Raw genomic sequence first — 21,190 nt, 5'->3', positions numbered from 1 at the left:
ACTTTTTAAAAAAATATTTTATTTATTATTTTTATTTCATGTATATGAGTGTACCTGCATGTAAGTGAGTGCACCCGTGCCGTGCAATGCCACGGAGGTCAGAAGAGGGCTTCAGAGTTCCTGGGTACTGGAGTTAAGGACGGTTTGTAGCCGCCATGTGGGTGCTGGGAATCTAACCTGGGTCCTCTGCAAGAGCAGTCAGTGCTCTTAATCGCTGAGCCATCTCTCCAACCCCAGTCCCCAGCACTTTTAAAACTAAATGTAGTAAGGCCAGGGAGCTGGTTCAGTACGTAAAGACACTTGTTGCCAAGCATGATAGCCTGAGTTCAATCTCTAGGATCCATTTGGTATGAGGAGAGAACTTATTCCTGCAAGTTTTCTCTGACTCCCACATGCACACTGTGGCATGAACACATACATGTGTGGTGGTGGTACATGCCTACAATCCCAATACTCATGCCCTGGGATGCACACAAGCTCACACACATACAAAATAAAATTTTAAATGTGATAAATTAAAGAAACACTATTGAACTGTGATTTTTATTCATTTTACCCAACGAATAAAATCAGCCCGTCACAAATCCACACTGGTGCCTCAGTGACACTCCTTTGCTAAGCACACCCAAGACCTTGGATAATCCAAAGAACTTCAAAACATCAAAAAGTAGGGACTGGAGAGATGGCTCAGCAGTTAAGAGTGCTGCTGATGGTGCTAGCCTGAACCCCAGCATTCTCCAAGCAGAGGTGGGAGGACGACCAGTTCAAGACATTCTCTACGTAGTGAGGTCCAGGCCAGTCAGGGCTACATAACAAAACTGTCTCAAAATAATAATAATTCTAAAAGCCAAGTGTGTTCCACACCTGTAACCTCAACACCCAGGTGGTTGAGGCAGATGGATGGAGAGTCTGAAGCCAGCCTGGACTATCCTCCCACAGCCTATACTAGCTCTATACTGGGTAGACATCTCCTGTCTTTGTTGTTGTTTTGTTGATAGATTGGTCCATTTCTGTGCTGGAGATTAAACCCAGTTCATGCTAAGCAACTGGTCTACCACTCTATTTTAAAAGATTTATTACTTTTGATTATGTGTTATGTGTTATGCATGTGTCTCTGGGGGCTGGGGGTATGTGCATGTGAGTGCAGCTGTGAGCAGAGGCCAGAGGCATGGGATTTCCTGGAGCTGGAGTTACAGATGGTTGTAAGCTGTCTGATGTGAGTGCTGGGGACTGAACTAAGGTCCTCTGGAAGAGCAGCAAGTGCTCTTAACTGCTAAGCCATCTCTCCAGCCCTCATCTGTATTTTTGAACTGGTAGAGAAAACAGAGAAGCATCTAAGCCTTTAATAATTGAATGAAATTCTCCAGAGGAAACTGTCTTAGTTTCAACTTACTACCACAAACAACAAAAACACAGCAAGCAGGAGGGGGCAAGATGGCTCAGTGGGTAAAATGTGCTTGCCACCACACCTGACAACCTGAGTTCAATCTCCAGAACAGCCCCACTGGAACTCACCATGTAGACCAGGCTGGCCTTGAACTCACAGAGATCCGCCTGCCTCTGCCTCCCAAGTGCTGGGACTACAGGCATGTGCCACCATGCCCGACTGAGACCTTTTTTAAAAAAAGATTATTTTTTAGATTAAAAAAAATTGTGTATTCATGTGTATCTGTGTGGGGGTATATGCACCAAACCCAGGTCCCCTGCAAGAGCAGCAAGCCTAATTGCTGAACTATGTTCAGCTGCAGTGGAGACCTGCTTGCCTCCCTGTGGAGACCTGCTTGACTTTCTGTGGAGACTGGCTTGCCTCTCTGTGGAGACCTGCTTGACTCTCTGTGGAGACCGACTTGACTCTCTGTGGAGACAGGCTTGCCTCCCTGTGCGGAAGATGGCAGAGATGAGCTGCCTCACCCTGAACCGGTGAAAGGTTATCTCTTGGTGGGTAAGCAGGAAAGGTCAGGCCATGGCCACCTCCCCTCTGCTCAGGGAGATAATGGAGGTCACCTGCAGCCTGCAGGCGGGGCTGGGGAGCCAAGTCGTATAAATAGGGGACCCGAAGGCAGTGCAGACTACATGCTAGGCATTTCTGATTGAACATGGCCAAGCGCGAGGTGCTGCTGCTGGCTGCCTGGGCGCTGATCGTGGTGCTGGGGCTGCAGGCTGAGGCGCGCCCCGGGTCCTATGGGGTGAAGCTTTGCGGCCGCGAGTTCATTCGAGCAGTTATCTTCACCTGTGGAGGCTCTCGGTGGCGCCGAGAGGACCTCCTGGCCCACGACTCTCTGGGTAAGTGTGGAGGGAAGGCGGGCAACCTGGAACATGTGGCTGGCTGGGCCCAAGGGGTCCATGACAGAGGCAAGGAGGAGTTGAATGAGCCAGACAGGCTGCAAGCAGTCATGCCAGCCAGCAGGAGAAACCCACATTTAAAGCCAACCTGGACTGCAGAATGAGACCCTGTCTCAAAAAGTCAAAGGAAAAAGGGGGGGGGGTTGAAGGAGTGGGCTCCTGTCCTGACCACACACAGCTGGGACCCCTGCCCAACCTTTAAGCCATTGGTGAACGTGCAGCACAGCCACAGAGCTGAAGTGAACAGACTCCAGCCATCCTCAAGGGCTGGAAATCAGAGAGCCATCAGGCCACCCTGTTCCAAGTGCTGGCTGTGTGCACAGCATTGAACAGGACTGCTGCTCTCAATGTGCCCAGTGCTCACCATAGCTAAGGGAAACAGCCTAGACACCGGAGATTGACAAAGGTGCTGACATATGGCTTGATTTGTCACCTCCCGGGTGACCCCTTTCCAGCCACTGCTATCCCTTGCTGAGACTATTCACGGTTAAATGGAAGACCCACTTGGCAGACCTTGCAGAATTCTTTAACAATGCTGAGTGTTCAGTGTGGTTGGAGAAAGAGAGACTGGGCAGGAGAGCAGGGTTCCTCAGCTGCAAAGGCTCATAGCAGGCATGGTGTTTCATGGCTGGGATCCCAACACTCTGGGAGGCTGAGGCAGGATACCATGAGTTTGAGAGCAGCCCTGGCTACACAGTAAGTTCCAAGCCAGCCTGAGTTACAGAGTGAGACAGTCAAAAATCATACCAAAACAAAAATGGGGGAGAAATGGGAGTGGAAATGATGGAAGAGAAGTCGGTGGGTGGATGATGGATGACGGATGATGGATAGGTGGATGATGGATGATGGATGACGGATGGGTGGATGATGGATGACGGATGACGGATGGGTGGATGATGGATGAATGGATGGGTGATGGGTGGTGGATGGATGTATTGATGGATAGATGAATGGGTAGATGGACAGGAATATGCTTGTGTTAAAATTCTGTCACCAAGTAGCTGTGTATCCTCATGCAAGCTCTCTGAGGAACCACAGTCTCATTTGGACAGTAGAGTGATAATAACAGCAACGCATGTGGCTGTTACTGAAAGGAAGGAGTTAATTCAGTAAAGTGCTTGAGACAGTATCCAGCACAGCAACGAACAATGCCCCTTCAAGTGTTCATATGCGTCCACCATTACTATGTTTTTATTGGTATTAAGTCTTCCACTCCTGATAAACTAAAGAAAATTGGAGTTATTGTTCCCTCACTTTGTAAGAGAAGAAACTGAGGGTCAGAGAAGCAAATTCACTTATATAATAACACAGGGAGACTGATTCTCAAACATACACCTTTAAACTAGGTCTTCAATAAAGAATCAGTGACAGGAAAGTCAGGCTTAGCATTGAAACTGATGGGGGGGTCAATATTCAAACCCAGGACTGAGAGGAATGGAATCTTGAGCCACCAGGCTGATTGCCCCAGACAGGAGCCAGCATTCTGGGCTGGCAGTGGCTGTGCTCTGAGCCCTAACTCTTCTTTCATGCTTTGTAGGGGACTCCTTCCAGGAAGCCAGAGCCAATGCAGACAGCCTGGCCAGTGAACTGGATGAAGGTGTGGGCTCTAGTGAGTGGCTGGCCCTGACCAAGTTCCCCCAGGCTTTTTATGGTGGTCAACCCGGCTGGCAGGGGACCCCTGGGGTGCCTCGGGGCAGCCGAGACGTGCTGGGGGGCCTTTCCAGCAGCTGTTGCAAATGGGGTTGTAGCAAGAGCCAGATCAGCAGCTTGTGCTAAGACCCGGCTGGGTAGTGGGGAAGCGACCAGCACCCCCGCCGCCTGTCAAACTCTGCCTCATGTTCAGCTGCCTCCCAGAGCCCGGTTGCTGAGGGTTCAGCTGTCCCGGCACTGATCCCTGCTCCCACTACGTCCAACCTCCGACCTCTGCCAACCTATCCTGACCCTGGTCCGGGCCACGCTCCTATGGAGCCAAACGGTGACTTGATCTTCAGAGCTGAGTTCTTCTAAGTCCCCAGAGACTCCAGGTCCCCGCTCTACCCAAACTGGCCTGTCCCCAATTGCTGCCGCTGTCCCCTGAACAGTCCAGTGCACCCTCGTCTCGACTCCTTCCTTGTTACCACATCCGAGCGCCCCGCTGCGGACTCCAGGAGTGGGGGCGCGGGGTCCTCACCACTCAAACTTCCACACTGTAATAAACACTTAGTTCCGAGCACTTGCACGTGTGCTTGTGGTTGATGGGGGTGGGTGGGTTTGGGGATTTCCCGTCCGGGCGGGGGCGGCTTCCGACCCGCGGGAGGCAGCGCCTCAGGCCGGGGCGGTGTCACTCGGTTCCCGGGAGCCATGCGCCTGTCCCAGGCTGTGCGCCTCGCGCCGCTGGGATTGCTGCTGCCGCTGCTGCTGCTGCTGCCCCGGACGCGGTCCCACCGTGAGTAGCTTTGCGCGTGGCCTGGACCCACGGAGACGCAGGTGCAGGGCGGCGCGAGTGGCTGGGCGACAACAGGATATTGCTAGCGCGGCGAGGTGCCGAGCGCCCCCTTCCCGCTGCTCAGCTCTGGAAGGGACCCGGACTGTCTCGGCAATGTCCCCAGGTCCCGGCTCCGTGGCGTAGCGCCCGCCCAGCGTGTGCCAGCCCCGGGCTCCCGGTGGCGCGGGGCTGGACACTTCCACAGTCCGCGGGAACCTGACCGCGGTCCTCCGGACCCTCTGCGCCCTCTGCAGGCAGCCTCGGGCCACTGCAGTGCTACGGTGCCGGACCCTTGGGGAACCTGAACTGCTCCTGGGAGCCTCTAGGGCTCCCAGGGACACCTGTGCTGCACCACCAGAGTCAAAAATAGTGAGTACCCTGGAGTGGTCTGGGAAAACTGAGGCACGGGAGGTGACCACTCAGATTTTAACCTGCTCTGGCAGAAAGCACCCTGGAGTCCAGGTCCCCTCAGAATTTCTTTCGCACTCTCAAGCTCCCCAAAGCAAGTTCCCTTCATTTCCTTTCTGTGTGACTCTGGACTAGTCACCTTCCCTCTTTGAGCACAAACCCCCCAGCCCCCCCCCACCCTCCCGTCCCCCCCCCCCCCCCCCCATCCGCTTGCCTCTCCTCTTAAATGATAGTAATGATGGCATGTGCCTCCCAGGGATCAATGTGGTACCACAAGGCAAAAAGAAATCTTATACTATGAAAATGGTTTTATGTTGCTGTGTGACCGTAGGCAAGTAGCCTAGCTTCTCTTAGTATATAAAAAAGTCTCTCTCTCTCTCTCTCTCTCTCTCGCTCTCACACACACACACACACACACACACACACACACACACACACACCAGTCTAAGCCAGCATGGCGGTACACATCTGTAGTCTCAGCACTTGAGAGGTGGAGGTATGAAAATCAGCTCAAGGCCAACTTTGGCTTTAAAGTCAGTTTGAGGCCAGCCTGTGCTATATGAGATCCTGTTTCAAAATACAAAAATGGACCTTTGGCATGGTGGTTCATGCCTTTAATTCCAGGACTCAGGAATTAGAGGCAGGTGGATCTCTGAGCTCAAGGCCAGTCTGGTCCACATAGTGAGTTTCAGGCCAGCTGGACAGGGAGACCCTGTCTCAAAACCAAGCAAGCAAACAAACAAAATAATGAGCCTAGTGCTTGGACTCACCGGAGTGAAAGGGGCAGAGCAAAGCTGGTCTTGGGATTCTAGGGGACACTGTGTTTCTTTTTTCTTCTTTCTTTCTTTCCCCCTTTTAGATGCAGGGTCTCATTATGTAGCCCTGGCTGACCTGGAACTCGCTATGTAGACTAGGCCAGTCTTAAACTCACAGAGAAGTGCCCCACTCTGCCTCCTAATCACGGAGTGCTGGGGTTAAAGACCTGGGCCACCATCCTAGGTGTCAAGTGTGAATTTCTTAGAAATCACATGTGAAAACAATTTCAGTTGTGCTAAGTGAGGGGCTAGTGAAAAGGGCTTTGGGAGATAGGAAGGGGTATGCGAGTGTTTTCTGAAACCTGTCTCATTGTGTGAAACCGGCCTCTTGCTCTTGGTCTTCCTGCCTCAGCCTTCTGGGTGCTAGGATGACAGGTGTGAACTACCGCATTTGGCCTGCCACTGAGCCCTTTCATCAAGTGCATATATTACTGTTCATTCTGTAGAAGAGGCTACAAGCTGAGGCTGAGGGAAGCTGCTTGCCTCAAGCCATACAGCTCTGGAACAGCAGAACTGGGCTTGAAGCCCCACCAGAGCAGGATGCCAGGTGGGGATAGTACAGGAGGCTTAGCCCATGGCTCAGGCTGTGTGCACATGGCTCATCTCTACATCTCTCCTCAGTCATTCGAACAGAACTCAGGAGGTGAAGGTGCCTGCCAGGCAGAGCTGGGTGACCATTCCTCGGGAGCAGTTCACGATGTCCGACAAAATCCTCATCTGGGGGACCCAGGAGGGCCAACTTCTGTGGCCCCCTATCCTTGTGAACCTGGAAACCCAAAGTAGGGCAACAGGAGGGCAGGGGCAAGGTGCAAGAAGGGATGCTGCGGCCAGAGGGCTGGGACTATGCCAGAGGGTGGGGCTTGGTAGAGGGAGTGTGGCTATAGGCCCTGACTTAGAGCACTCTGCCCCCCCATCCTCAGTGAAACCGGACACCCCCCAGCTCTTCCCTGATGTGGACTTCTCTGTGGATGAGCTCCTGGAGGCCACTGTACGATGGGTGCCCCCAAAGTGGCCATCTCATAAGGTTCTTATCTGCCAGTTCCAATACAAAAGATGCCAGGAGGAAGAGTGGACCGAGGTGAGTGTTGCCTCCTTCCGCTCTATCCGAATCTGAGAGCAGTGCAGGCTCGTTCCGCACCTGTTGCAGTCACCCCCAAATCCTACACAAAAGGCCTGGCAGGCAAACTTGTTCATGTGTTTGTTGTTTTTAAATTTTATTTATTTATTTATTTATTTGTTTGTTTATTTATTTATTTATTGTCTTTTTGAGACAGCGTCTCCCTGTAGCCCCAGCTGTCCTAGAACTCACTATGTAGACCAGGCTGACCTTGAACTCACAGAGATCTGCCTGCCTCTGCCTCCCAAGTGCTGGGGTTAAAGGCATGCGCCACCATGCCTGGCTCCATTTTTTTGTTTTTATATGTATGAGTGTTTTACCTGCATGTATGTGAAGTGCACCTGTGTCTTTCAATGCTGGTGGAGGTCAGAAGGAGGCATCAGATCTCCTGGAACTGGAGTTACAGACAGTTGTTAGCTGCCATGTGCTGCGAACTGAACTCTGGTCCTCTACAAGAGCAGCTAGTGCTCTTAACTGCTGAGCCGTCTCTTTAGCCCGTTTGTTGTTTTTGGAGATGGAGTCTGGTTGTATAGCCCAGTATGGCCTCAAAGTCATCATCCTTCTGCCTCAGCCTCCTGAGCACTGGGATGGCAGGTTCCCATTCCACCAGTGGCCTACTACCAGACTATCTTGACCAACTAACATTTTCCAATCAAAATAAACCTCAGGAGCATTCTAGAAGACTCAGTGGGTAAATGCTTGCCCACAAAGCACAAAGACCTCAGTTCAATCCAGCACCCATGTAAAAAGCTGGGCATGGTGGTACTTATAACCCCAGCCCTGGGGGAGGCAGAGACTGGTGGTCCAGCCAGCCTAGACAATTAGTTACAAGATCAGTGAGACACCTTATCTCAAAAAGTAAAGTGGAGAGTCACAGAGATGATTCAGTGGGTAATGGGGCTTCCCCATCCTTTCCCCAGCTGGAGCCACAGCTCAAGACCAACCAGCTGGTCCCTGTTGAAATACAGGACTTGGAACCTTGCACTGGTTACCAGGTATCAGGCCGCTGCCTAGTGGAGGATGGATATCCCTGGGGAGAGTGGAGCCCAGGCCTGTCCTTTCAGACTCCATCCTCAGGTGAGGACGTCCCCACTTGCACCCCTGGCCCTGCCCCTCCCAAGGCCTGGGTAGTCTTGTCCGCCTAACTGTTCCTGCCTTTCCTGGTCCTGGCCAGCTCCTGAAAATGTGTGGGTATCCAGGAACTTCTGTGAGACATCTGGCACACAGACAGCCCTGCTCCTCTGGGAGGTAAATGTTAGTCCAAAGGCGGTTCTCTCCAGGGGTCTGAAGGTCTTCTGCTGCCCCCTGGAGGTTGCTTTAAGGATTGGGCATGGGGGAAGTCTCCAAGGCCAATCTGCTTCTCCCAGAGCCAAGATGTGGGGTGGGAGCCATGTCCCAGCCAGGTCTAGAGTGAAAACAGGAGCTTCCCATGGTGTAGCCTGTGGACCAAGATTCAAGGTGACCCAAGAGTGTGATCCCAACTGCTCCAGAGGGTGAGGCAGGAGGAGTGCATGTTTAAGGCCAGCCTGGGCTACAGAGTGAGGCCAAGGCCAGCCTGAGCACCTTAATCTGAAAAATAAAAAGTAAAAAAATAAAAAATAAATTTAAGGGCCAAAAGCTAGGGATGGTGGTGCACACTTTTAATCCCAGCACTTAGGAGGCAGAGGCAGGCAGGTCTCTATGAGTTCTAGGCTAGCCAGGGCTGTATAGTGAGACCCTGTCTAAATAAATGCATAGATAAATAAAAAGGCTCAGGCTCAGTGGCAAAATGCTTAGCAAGAATGAGTGAGGTCCTGGGTTCTGTGCCCCCCCCCCAGTACTGAAAAATAGCCTGTTGAACATCTCATATGCACTAGGTACCGTGGAATTGTGACTTTTGGTAAACCAGGCAAGGAATGAAACAAAACTTGTGACTTCTTGAGCCACACAGTTGAATGTCATCCACTTACAGCCACACAGCCTTTAATGGTCCTATCTACCGGGGTTAGAGAGATGGCTCAGTGGTTGGGAGCACTGACTGCTCTTGTAGAGGACCCAGGTTCGATCCCCAGCACCCACATGGCAGCTACGAACCGTCCTTAACTCCAGTTCCAGGGGAATCTGAAGCCCTCTTCTGACCTCCGAGGCATTGTACTACACGGGTGCACTCACATACATGCGGGCAATACACTCACACACATAAAATAAAAATAATAAAAAATATATAAAAAAGAAATCAATGGGAGAGCAATTTGTAAATAAAACTTAAAAAAGGGTATAGGCAGGCATGGTAGCACACGCCTTTAATCCCAGCACTCAGGAGGCAGAGGCAGGTGGATCTTTGTGAGTTCAAGGCCAGCCTGGTCTACATAGTGAGTTCCAGGACAGCTGGGGCTACAGGGAGACCCTGTCTCAAAAAGACCAAAAAAAAAAAAGGTCCTATCTACCACGTGTGTGTGTGCATGCATGTTATATTTGTGTATGTGTGTGTGTGTGTGTATGTGTCCTAGTTACCTGTCTGTTGCTGTGCTAAAACACCAAAACCAACTTGGAGAGGAAAGGGTTTATTTATTTATTTATTTTACATTTCTGAGAAAATTTTATTGCCCTTTTGGATAGAATTTGTTTGCCAGGCAGGACGATCCCATCACACTTCTGCTGGAACCAGCGCATGGCCTCCTCTTTGCTGATTCTGTTTGGCCCCAATGCAGCCTGTCCTGTACTTCTTGTCCAAGATGCTGAAACCTGGCCTACCCAGCACCACATAGAAGTCCAGGCCATAGATACGAAAGCTTGGATTGTATTTGATGCCCAGATCAATATGTTCCTATATTCCAAAACCAAAGTTTCCAGTATTGGAGAAGTTATTTTTTCGTATATTCCCACACCTTCAGACCTTTCTCCAGGATTTCTTCTGCCTTGGCCCCATGGACTGTGCAGTGAACTGCAATCTTTTCATTTCTCCTGATGCCAAAGGACCTGACAGTGTATTGAGCTTTGGAAAATACAGGTGTCTGGCCTGTGAGCTGCTGCAACACCTTCACTGCCGGGGTCAGTCTGTCCTCAGTCTCCCCCACACAGATGTGGAGGCAGAGCTTGCAGATGCGAAGTTCCCACGTGGGATTCTCCTTTTTATCTTGATCCTGCACCATGATGGAGATCAGGAAGAGGGGAAGGGTTTATTTTATCTTCCTCTGCTACATACAGTCCATCATTGAAAGAGTCAGGGCAGGAACTGACCAGAGACCATGGAGAAGTTCTGCTTACTGGCCTGGCTGCTCCCCCTGGCCTGTTCAGCTACTATTCTTTTTTTTTTTTTTTTTTATTTGAGACAAGGGTCTCTCTGTAGTCTCAGCTGGCCTGGAACTTGCTTTGTAGACCAGGCTAGCCTTCATCTCTGCTTCCCAAATGCTGGGATTAAAGGCATTCACCACCATGCCCAGACTTAGCTACTATTTTTATACAGCCTGGACCCACCTGCCCAGGGATGGTACCATCCATAGTGGGCTGGGCCCTCCTACATCAATTAACAATTAAGAAAATGTCCCACAGGCATGCCACAGGCCAAGCCAATGGAGGTAAAGCCTCCTTTGACTGTCTCTCTTCTCAGGTGTCAAATTGACAACTAAAGCTAACCAGCAGAGTATGAATTCACCATACGTGTGTATGTGTGTATGTATGTGTGAATATATGCACACATGCATGTTATATATATATGCATGTGTGCATACGTACATGTGTGCGTTTCTGTTTCCATTTATTCATGTATATGCATGGGTATATTGTACATATGTGCATGAATGTGTGTGTGCATGTGCTTATTCATATGTCTATGAATGTATGCGCACACTGCACACGTGTATCTTGTACCTGAATGTGAGTTCGTGTATGTGGTGCATGCATGTGTGTATGTGTAGGAATGTGTGACTGTATGAGTGTATGTGTATATCTGTGTATGTATATATGTATATGTACATGCATTTCATGTGTATGTCTGCATGTATTTTATTGCTGGGCTTGGGATCCAACCCAGGGCCTCCTGCATGCTAGGCAAGCACCCTGTCACTGCCCTAAACCCCTAACCTTCAGACTTATTTGTATTAGCTGGCCTTACAATGAAGGGTTGTCTTAAACCATGTGGCTGGTAGTTGGCAAACCCCAGGTCACAGCACCACTGCTTTAGATAGATACTTTGTAATGTTTCTTTTCTTTTTCTTTTTTTGGTAAGTCTTGCTATGTACTCCAGCTGGTCTCAGTCTCACTGCAATCTCACTGCCTCAACCTCCCAAGTTTTGAGATTTACAGACATGAGCCACTTTTCTCTGTGAAACATCCCTTTGCTACGCCACAGTTAAACATAAATAATGTGGTGTGTGTGTGTGTGTGTGTGTGTGTGTGTGTGTGTCCCCAAATTACAGCATTGCATAGACAACAGGAAAAAGTTGACATAGAGTTACAAAACATTCATTTCTTGGGCCAGAGAGATGCCACTCATGCCTGACTACCTGAGTTCCATTCCCAGAATCTATGTAAAGGTAGGAGAGAATGATTGCAGTTATCCTCTGACCTTCACATGCACACTGTGCTACTTAAATCCACATGAGCATCATGCACTCAGTAACAACAAACAAAATCAGCATTCTGTTCACCAGGATGAAAATTCAACATATATAAATCCAATAACATTGCTTCAACATACATGAAACAAAATTTGACAAAACTATATGAGAACTATATGAATCCATAACTATCATTGGAGTTTTGGGGTGGTTTTTGCTTTGTTTTGTTTTGTTTTGTTTGAGACAGGGTCTCACTCTGGAGCCCTGACTGGCCTGGAACTAGTTATACAGACCAAGCTGGCCTCAAACTTGCCCCTGGCAATTCTCTTGCTTCTGCCTCCTGTGTGCCACCAGGCCTGGCATTTTGAGAGGATTTAACACATCCTTCTCAGGAATTGTACAGGTCGACATCTAAATGATTTGAATACATGCTTATAAACTCAAAGTAATGGATTTCCATGGGAAGAATTGGTTTTTGTTTTGTTCTGACAGGGTCTCCCTAGCTCCAGCCTGCCTGGATCTCACTATGTAGACCAAGCTGGCATCCATCTCACTAAGATCCACCTCCCTTGATCTCCCAAGTGCTGGGATTAAAAATGTGTGCCACCACGCCCGACATCCATGGGAAGAATTGGATTGTGCATCCTCTTCATGTAAAGACAGCATGCTTGCCCAAATCAGCTAGTTCACAGAACCAAGTTCCAGGAACTTCAAAGGGGTCAAGTGATGCAAAGCAGACCATGATGTTCTCTACTCAGATCACAGACTGTAGCTTGGCATGATGTCTTACACCTGCAATCCCAGCACTCTAAGGGGTTGAGGTAGGAAGATTACCGAAGCTCAAGGCCAGCCTGGAATTCAAGGCCAGTGAAGGAGTACACAGTGAGACCCTGCCACAGAAAAAAAAAAAAAAAGGAAGAGAAAAAAAATACAGACTGTGAGGCTTTTATAACAAACTGCTTGAGCCAGGTATAGTGCGCACATGCCTTTAGTCCCAACACTCCAGAGGCAGAGGCGGGAGGATGTTTGTGAGCTTGAGGCTAGCCTGGTCTACTTAGTGACTAATGTAGGCCCCTACATTCTTATTGGTGTGGCTCAGTGGTAAAACTTCCCCTAGCATGTCCATCCTAGTACTCATAAAACAAGTGTGGTAGTGCACACCTGTCATTCCAGCACTGAGGAGGTGGAGGCAGGAGAATCATCCTCAGCTACCTAGTGAGTTTGAGGCCAGCCTGGTATAGGTGAGATCCTGTCTCATAAAAAGTGCCCAGGATTTCCATGAGTTTGAGGCCAGCCTGATTTACATACCAAGTTGTAGGCCAGTCAGAGCTGCATAGTGAGACCCTGTCTCAAAATTTAAAAAAGGAAAAAAGAAAAAACAAGACAAGAAAAAAAGGGGACAGTGACATGGCTCAGTGATGGCCAGAGTTTAATCTCTGGAGCCCACATACAAAGCTGGATGCGGCAGCACTCACCTGTAATCATCTTGTACATGGAGACTCTCCCAGCTCTTCGGCCTGCCTGCCTGGAGCACTAGGCAGAAATGAGAGACCCTGCCTCAAACAAGACAAAAGCAGAGAACCAACTCCTGGAGAGTTGTCCCCTGACTTCTGCACACCCACATGGGGTGAACGCTAAAGAAACAGAAAAGAATTTGATACTTAAAGATAAATATCTGTATATGTGAGTGTATGTGTGGTGTGTGCTCAAGCATATGTGTATACATGTGGAGGCCAAAGGACTCTTGTCTCTCAAGGCACTTCCCACTGTGTTTTTTGATATGATCATTCATTTTTTCCTGAGACTTACCAAGCAGGCTAAGCTAGCTGGCTAGTGAGCCCAAGGATCCACCTGACTGGATCTCCCCAGCGCTGAGATTATGAGTGCACCCCCATGCCTGGGTTTTTAACATGGTACTGGAAGTCAAACTCAGGTTCTCATGCTTGTATAGCTAGCACTTTGCCAACTGAGCTACCTCCCCAGCCTTTGATAAATATTTTCAAAGAATCAAGGCAGCTAGTCAGGTGTGGCGGCACATGCCTTTCATCCTAGCACTTGGGAGACAGAGGCAGAACTCTGTGAGTTCGAGGCCAGCCTGATCTACATAGTGAGTTCCAGGCCAGCTGGGGCTACAGGGAGACCCTGTTTCAAAAAATAAACAACAAAAAAAAGAATCAAGGCAGCAAATTGAAACGCCAGGACCAAGTGTGCATTTGACAGTCTGGTATGATGATGTCATGAAGGCTAGGTTTAGAGAACAGGGCAAGGCAGGGTCAACAGATGCAGGATTGAACCCTGTCTTTTATGTAAAGTATTAGTATCGTGCTCACTGTAGATTTGTTTTTCTTTTCTGAGACAGGTTGTCACATAGCCCAGGCTGGCCTCAAACTTGTGGCAATCTCTTACCTAAACACTGGGATTACAGGTGTGAATCACACACTTGACTCCCCCTTAAACTTCTTACCCACAAGTCTTCTTTCCCTTCCCAGCCCTCTTCTGTGAGCCCCTCTACATCTGTAGCATAAGTCTCTCACTGTGGCATACTGCCTATCTCTCAGATGACCCACCAACATGAATAGTGGGCACTTAACCACAGGGAAATGCTAACCATGATTTCTGCTCCCAGCAGGCCCTGGGGCCCTGTGTGCAGGTAACTTACAGAGTTTGGTATGGGGTTGGAAATTCTACTGTGACTCAGGAAGTGGTCTCTTGTTGCAAGTCTTCTATCCCTGCATGGGCAGAGTGGGCTGCAGTGTCCGTAGTCAACACCACCAGCTGGGCACATCTCACCAACCTGTCTTTGATCTGCTTGGGTAAGACACCATGAACTTCCTCTGTCCAGAACTTTGGAGGGACAAGATGACTTTCCAGAGTGGACAACCAAGATGTCTGGTCTCCTCCCTCCTCTAGCTCCGGAATCTGCCCCCCATGGTGTGGTGGTCAGCAGCATTGATCAGGGCCCAAAGCTGCTGGTGACCTGGCAACAGGAGATCCAGGAACCACAGAAGTACGTGGTGGACTGGGCTCCAGATGGGGACAGCCCAGAGAACATCAGCTGGATCCATCTCCCCGCTGGAAACCACAGCACTCTATTACCAGGTTAGGTCCCAGAATACCTGGGATCTTATTTTCACTAGTACATCTGCTGTTGCTGTAACAATATGCCAGAGACTGGGCACTTAAAAGAATAGCAGTTTATTTAGCTCACCTTTGGGCATGGTGCTGTGTTTGCTGACTCTAGTGGGCACTTTCTGGCTATATTATAATATGGCAGACGGTGCCATGGTTGGAGCCTAAGCCAAATGGAGAGATCACATGGTGATACAGGAAGCCAGGGAAGGTTCAAATTGTAACATTATGGACAAAAGTTCTAGGGACCACTGAAGACTTCTGGCCCGGGGTAACATACGGAAGTTGGTCTCAGGTATAAAAGATGTGAGAGAGCATGAGGTGCAGGGCAAAAATTGAGAATGGTTCCAAAGCTTGTGAGAGGGTATGAAAGAAGAGCCCCAAGTGTGCCTGCTCACTCCACTTGCCTCACGGGTTCAGGGGGTTTGAGGCAGGAGGGACAGCTTAGCTATATGGTGACACCCTGGAGAGAGAGAGAGACAAAGAGACACCCTGATTCTAGAACATTCTCAGATCATTTCCCTGGTGAAGCAGTCTGGAGGCATGCCTTCAGGAGCCAGACCCTCAGGGAGAGGCTGTTGGATGTTCATGTGGGTATGTGCTCAGGCCTCTGGCAGGACCTGCACTTCTATTTCCTGGGCTGGAGGGAAAATGACACCTGTGGTCACTGACACTGCCTGCCTGCCTGGACTGTGGGGTGGAAATGCTACAGACTGGAGGCTCCTCTGGAGCAGCCTGGACCCGTGCTGAGGAGGGCTGGCATTAACACCCAACTAGCTTCCTGAGGCGTGCTCTGCTGTGTTCAGTGGTCCCCTGAGGGACTGAGCCCCAGAGCCTGCAGCTCCACTTTGGGAACTGTTTCTCTATCGTATACTGTTAAGACTTAAACAATTTTTAAATTATGAATATACATGTTGTGGGGGGGGCGTATATGTATGCACACGAGTGCAGGTGCCTGCAGAGGCCATCAGATCCCTTGGAACTGGCGTTACAAGTGGCTGTGAGTTACCTGACATGGGTGCTGGCGACAGAACCCAGGTCCTCTGCAAGAGCAGTACATGGTCTTAACCGCTGAGCCATCTCTCCAGCCCCCTATTTTCTTTTTTCTTTTTCTTTTTAAATTATTTTATTTTATTTTGGTTTTTGAGACATGGTCTCCTTGTAGCCCCAGCTGGCCTGGAACTTACTATGTAGACCTGGCTGGCCTGGCTCTCACGGTGATCTGCCTGCCTCTACGTCCCCAGTGCTGGGATTAAAGGCCTGAGCCACCATGGCTAGCCAGTTCTTAGGCAGGCCTCTACCTCATGATCTTCCTACCTCAGTCTCTACAGGGCTGGGCATACAGGTGCAACTGTGCAGAGCTAAAACTTGTTCCTTGACACACCTGGCTGTCCTTCCATGCCTTGATTCTCAAGGTCCCATTGGTGCTTCCTCAGGTTACCTCTCTGGGAGCCCAAATCATAGCACCTATCAGGCAGACACTGCTTGGGGAAGTGTAAGTTGGCTCTAAGTGTTTCCTGTTCCTACTCTTCCCAGGGGATTTTGAAGGAGGGGTCCCCTATCGCATCACCGTGACAGCAGTCTTTCCTGGGGGCATGGCTCCTGCTCCTTCAGTCTGGGGATTCATAGAGGAGTTAGGTAAGAAGTAGAGTTGGAGGATGAGGGGGGTCTCCTGGAACCCTAGTACATCCTGACTCACTGATTTCCTCCCAGTACCCCTTGCTGGACCAACACTTTGGCGTCTCCAAGATGACCCCCCAGGGACACCTGCAGTAGCATGGGGAGAGGTCCCAAGAGTTCAGCTCCGAGGCCGAGCTTTGCACTATACCTTGTGTGCCCAGAGTGGAGTCAGCCCTGCGGTCTGCATGAATGGTGAGCTTCCACCTTCCTGTCCCTTCCTCTAGACCTCCAAAACCCACCAGTCATCTACCAAATCCCTGTCCCCATTCTCAGCCCTGGGGAATTATATGCCACCAAGTCCCAGAGGATAGTAACTGTCTTGGCTATGGACGAAATGGGCTCACTGAAACATTAAAAACAAAGACTCCAATCTATACTCATTGTCAGTGACAGATGCCTGTCAGAGTTCATTAAGTGAAAAATATAAAATTATTACAGACTCTGAGATGGATTTGCTTTTGATAAAAGAAACCCAGTATTTCCGGGCGTGGTGGCGCATGCCTTTAATCCCAGCACTCAGGAGGCAGAGGCAGGTGGATCTCTATGAGTTCAAGGCCAGCCTGGTCTACATAGTGAGTTCCAGGACAGCTGGGGCTACAGGGAGACCCTGTCTCAAAAAGATCAAAAAAACAAACAAATGAAAAAAAAAAAAAAAAAACCAACCCAGTATTGAACAAAACCAAGGCTTAAATATGCAAAAAAAAATTTCCCTTGACGTCAACAGGAGTTACAGAAGATTGCATGTGATCTTGATTTCTTTCTGTGACCCTTGAGAATTTGATCTGCTGATGTTTTACTATAAGAACAGATCCTTTTTTTAAAAAAATATTTATTTTTATTTTATGTGTATGAGTGTATTACCTGCATGAGTGTACCATGTGCATGCAATACCTGTGGAAGCCAGAAGAGAGCATCAGATCCCTTGGGACTGGAGTTAGCGATGGTTGTTAGCCACCATGTGGGTGCTGAGAACCAAACCTGGGTCCTCTGCAAGAGCACCAGTGTTCTTAACCACTGAGCCATCTCTCCAGTCCCACAATTCCTTTTTTATGGTGTTGTTATTAGCTGGGTGTGATGGTAGGGCACTCGGGAGGCAAAGGCAGGCTGATCTCTGTGAGTTGGAGGCCAGTCTGGTCTATGTAGTGAGTTCCCAGGTCTACATAGTGAGGCCTTGTCTCAAAAAAACAACAAAAAAACCAAAATCAACAAAAAAAAATTTATTTGCGGCACATGCCTTTAATTCTTTAATCCCAGTATTCAGGAGGCAAAGGCAGAAGGATTTCTGTGAGCTGGAGGCCAGCCTGACCTGCATAATAAGTTCCTGAAATTCCAGGCCAGCCAGAGTTACATGGTGAAACTATGTTATATATATATATATATACAGAGAGAGAGAGAGAGAGATAGATAGATAGTCTGGGGGCAAGGCTCAGCAGGGTAGAGCCCCTGCTTAGAATCCTCCAGTGAGGGACTGAGGGCATGGTTCAGCAGTAGAGGGAGTGCTAGCAGGTACAGGCCTGAGCTCCATCCCCAGCACTGAATAAACAAAATCTTTATTTTTTCCCTGTCTACAAAAGTTACTTGTACTTGTTATAAAATCGAACTCATAGGCTGATATATTGGCTCACTGAGTAAGAAAAAGATTCTGGTATTGAGTCTGATGAATTTGATGTCTGGAGTTCAATTCCCAGGATTCACATGGTTGGAAGGAGAGAACTGATTCCCTCAGTTGTCCTCAACCTCTACACATGGGCGATCACACATACACACTCCCTCTACCTGTGAACCACATCCCCAGCCAATGGGGAATACACAGACACAGACACAAGAACCAGCATGTCACATGGTAATAAGAGCTGTGTACAGAGTGAAACACAGAAGGCGGGTGGTGTAGGGTACAGAGTACTATCTGAAATGAGGGGCCAGGGAAGGACTCTCTATGGAGGTGACACTGGGCAAAATTTAAAGAGACCAAGGGCTGTGAGATGGCTCAGCAACTAAAGGCCCTTGCCACCAAGTCTAGCACCCATATGGTAGAATGGATGGAGAGAAGCCACTCCCACAAGTTGTCCCCTGATCTCCACCTGTGCTCTATGACATGTGCATGGATATCCCCCCTAAATAAGAATGTAAATAAAGAAGATAGGATGGAGTCATGTGGAATGTTGCTGACAGAGGAAAGAGTATGTATAAAGGCCTTGGGGCGGGCAGGATGTCATTGCTTCTCTGGTTGTATCCTTCAGTGAGCAGTAACACCCAGACTGCCTCTCTGCCTGACCTCCACCCAGGATCCTTCAAGCTTTGGGTGACAGTGTCCACTGTTGCAGGACAGGGCCCACCTGGTCCTAACCTCTGGCTTCACCTACCAGGTATGAGGTAGGAATGGGAAGATGCCTGCTCAATTTCAGGCTAGAGGTGTCTGAAGTCATAACTTGGTGGATAACTTTCTGAGGAGGGAGACAGTTGGGTACAAGACAGTGCCGATGATGGATCCCAGGGCCTGTGTGTGTTCCCTACTGAGTCACCCTCAGCCTTGCTAAATGCCTCTGTATTTTCTAGCAATATGTGTCTGTAGCAGTCCACCTTACCCCTGACCTTGCCAGTAGGCACAGTATCTGCCCCACTCCTCCTTCATGATGACTGCAACCTAATCTCCACCCTCTCAAAGGCTCTGCCCCTTCCTCAAGATAACCACATCCTCAGCTCCAACCATTCAAAAGCCCTAACCAGTCACAGACTGGTTATTCAAGATGGCAGCAAACTTATCCCCATCTATTCACAGGCCCAGCCCTATCCACAAGCCCACCTCCCTAGGGTTCTAGGTTCCTTCCTCCCCACTCCACAGATAATAGGATCAGGTGGAAGATTCTGCCCTGGCTCCTGTCCCTGTGGGGTGTGCTCCTGATGCTCTGTAGCCTGAGGCTGGCCACCACCAGAAGGTGAGGCTGTCAGACATAAGGTCTCTGCCTGGATAGGGTTTGGGGGCTGGGCCCTGGCTGAGCTTCCATGGGGCTCCTGGGTGGCATCAGGGCCCAGAAAGTTTAGATTCAAGCAACATATCTGTCACCTGTTCCTTGCTCTGACTTTTACCTGCTGGCCAGGTGCCTCCACCTGCGAAACAAGATGTTTCCCCGCTGGGTCTGGGAGAAGGTTCCTGACCCTGCCAACAGCAATTCTGGCCAGCCTCACATAAAGGTAAGAAAATACCAACTTGTTGGAGCACCCTACCGCCCAATGGAGGATGCTGGGAGATGTGGGAGGGGAAGACCTTTGTGTCTCAGCCTTCATCTCCCCAGGAGGTGATCCTGTCCCAGCCACCCCGGGACTGGCCCATCCTGGAAGTGGAGGAAATGGAGTCACTGCCTGCCACAGAGCTCCCTAAGGCTTCTGCCCCTTTCCACTCTGGGTATGAAAAACATTTCCTGCCCACACCAGAGGAGCTTGGCCTTCTGAGCCACCCAACCCCCAGGTTCCAGCCTGAGCCTTGTGCTTCAGGCTGGAAGCTGCAACCCAATCTTGGATTAGACTTTTGAACAGACAAAGATGCTGAAGCTCAGAGAGGCTGAGTCACTTTCGGAAGGACGGAGAGCCAGGAGGCGTGGAGACTGAAGACCCAACTGAGAAGGCAGGGTCCTCCCACAGAATCCCAGAATGGCTGAGGGAACAAAGGACAATATGAAATCGAGAGTTGTGGCTGCTTTTTGAAATCTTTCTGTTGGACCAAAATCACATATGGTCTGAGCTTGGTGGTGCACTTCTGTAATCCAGTCACTTGTGAAGTGGAAAAGGTCATCAAGGTCATCCTCAGGTACACAGTCAGGGCTACCTGAGTCCCTATGTCAAAAACAAATCATCTTTAGGCACAATTCCAGTCTCCCTTGCAGCTAGAGCAGCTATGGATCAAGTTCTCACCAATGGAATGTGGGAAAAGTGAGATGGTGGCACCATTGGGGTGGGTGGTGACTTCCATACACTTCCCTTCCCTATGTGCCAGAACATACTCATCTTGCCATCCAGCCTTGGCCATTCCCAAGAAAATGGTGGGTCATGAAGTGGAAAGGAACCTGAATGCCCTGGTGAACTTGTGGACCAGAGCCTAAATTCCTGAGTGATCATGTGGATCAGATCATAGTAAACTTCCCATGTTTTGTTAGTGATATACTGAGGATTGAACCTGGGGCCTTGTGCACTTAGCCAAGCACTCTACCACTTAGCTACATTTCCAGTGTATAACTTTTATGGGTTTGTTTGTCTTGAGACAGGGTCTCCCTATGCAGACTAGGCTGGCCTTGAACTCATGGAGGTCTGCCTTCCTCTGTGTCTCAAGCGCTGAGACTTATAGGCATGTGTCACCACACATGGCCAACTTTTGGTTTTAGTTGTTTTGTTGTTTAGAGGCATGGTCTCACTCTGTAGTCCTGGCTGGCTTGGAACTTACTTTGTAGATCAGGCTGGCCTTGAACTCAACTTTTTTGTTTTGTTTTTCTTTGTTGTCTTTTTTGTTTTGGTCTTTTTGAGACAGGGTCTCCCTGTAGCCCCAGCTGGTCTGGAACTTGCTATGTAGACCAGACTGGCCTCAAACTCACAGAGCTGCCTGTCTGGGCCTCTCTGCTGGGACAAAAGGCATGTGCTACCACACCCAGCTCAACTTTTGTTTTTATAGATACTATATTTTTTAGGTCTTTTTGTTACCACAGCT

The 21,190-nt window shown here is 49.4% G+C and overlaps 2 protein-coding genes across 3 annotated transcripts; both read left to right on the top strand.

The window, feature by feature from the left end:
* Window positions 1–2,094: 2,094 nt before the first annotated feature.
* Window positions 2,095–4,548, top strand: Rln3 (relaxin 3). Its single transcript, XM_008855422.1, has 2 exons — window positions 2,095–2,283; window positions 3,881–4,548. Exons 1-2 carry the CDS (start codon window positions 2,097–2,099, stop codon window positions 4,117–4,119), a joined length of 426 nt encoding a protein of 141 aa, XP_008853644.1. The 5' UTR covers window positions 2,095–2,096; the 3' UTR covers window positions 4,120–4,548.
* A 120-nt stretch (window positions 4,549–4,668) lies between these two features.
* Il27ra (interleukin 27 receptor subunit alpha) lies at window positions 4,669–20,310 on the top strand. Of its 2 annotated transcripts, none has more exons than XM_008855514.3 (14): window positions 4,669–4,768; window positions 5,062–5,176; window positions 6,652–6,809; window positions 6,951–7,108; window positions 8,068–8,224; window positions 8,322–8,395; window positions 14,315–14,498; window positions 14,596–14,784; window positions 16,351–16,452; window positions 16,528–16,686; window positions 18,735–18,860; window positions 19,337–19,430; window positions 19,593–19,686; window positions 19,788–20,310. In XM_008855514.3, the coding sequence occupies exons 1-14, from the start codon at window positions 4,684–4,686 to the stop codon at window positions 20,022–20,024; spliced, it is 1,932 nt and encodes a 643-aa protein (XP_008853736.1). In that variant the 5' UTR covers window positions 4,669–4,683; the 3' UTR covers window positions 20,025–20,310. The 2 variants fall into 2 exon arrangements, with proteins under 2 accessions (XP_008853736.1, XP_029413240.1); XM_029557380.1 differs by having other exon boundaries at window positions 14,312–14,498.
* The last annotated feature ends 880 nt before the right edge of the window (window positions 20,311–21,190 follow it).

Source organism: Nannospalax galili, unplaced genomic scaffold, assembly GCF_000622305.1.
Source record: "Nannospalax galili isolate Female #2095 unplaced genomic scaffold, S.galili_v1.0 scaffold47, whole genome shotgun sequence".
NCBI lineage: Eukaryota > Metazoa > Chordata > Mammalia > Rodentia > Spalacidae > Nannospalax > Nannospalax galili.
This window is presented reverse-complemented; position numbering and strand designations above follow the sequence as displayed.

What these genes read in the sequence shown, in the direction of transcription:
- Il27ra (XM_029557380.1), top strand. Translation starts at nt 4,684, where the DNA reads ATGCGCCTGTCCCAGGCTGTGCGCCTCGCGCCGCTGGGATTGCTGCTG. An exon ending in CCACAGCACTCTATTACCAG is followed by an intron (nt 14,785 to 16,350) that starts GTTAGGTCCCAG and finishes TACTCTTCCCAG; the next exon opens with GGGATTTTGAAGGAGGGGTC. An exon ending in CCTCTGGCTTCACCTACCAG is followed by an intron (nt 18,861 to 19,336) that starts GTATGAGGTAGG and finishes CCCACTCCACAG; the next exon opens with ATAATAGGATCAGGTGGAAG.
- Rln3 (XM_008855422.1), top strand. Translation starts at nt 2,097, where the DNA reads ATGGCCAAGCGCGAGGTGCTGCTGCTGGCTGCCTGGGCGCTGATCGTG. An exon ending in CCTGGCCCACGACTCTCTGG is followed by an intron (nt 2,284 to 3,880) that starts GTAAGTGTGGAG and finishes CATGCTTTGTAG; the next exon opens with GGGACTCCTTCCAGGAAGCC.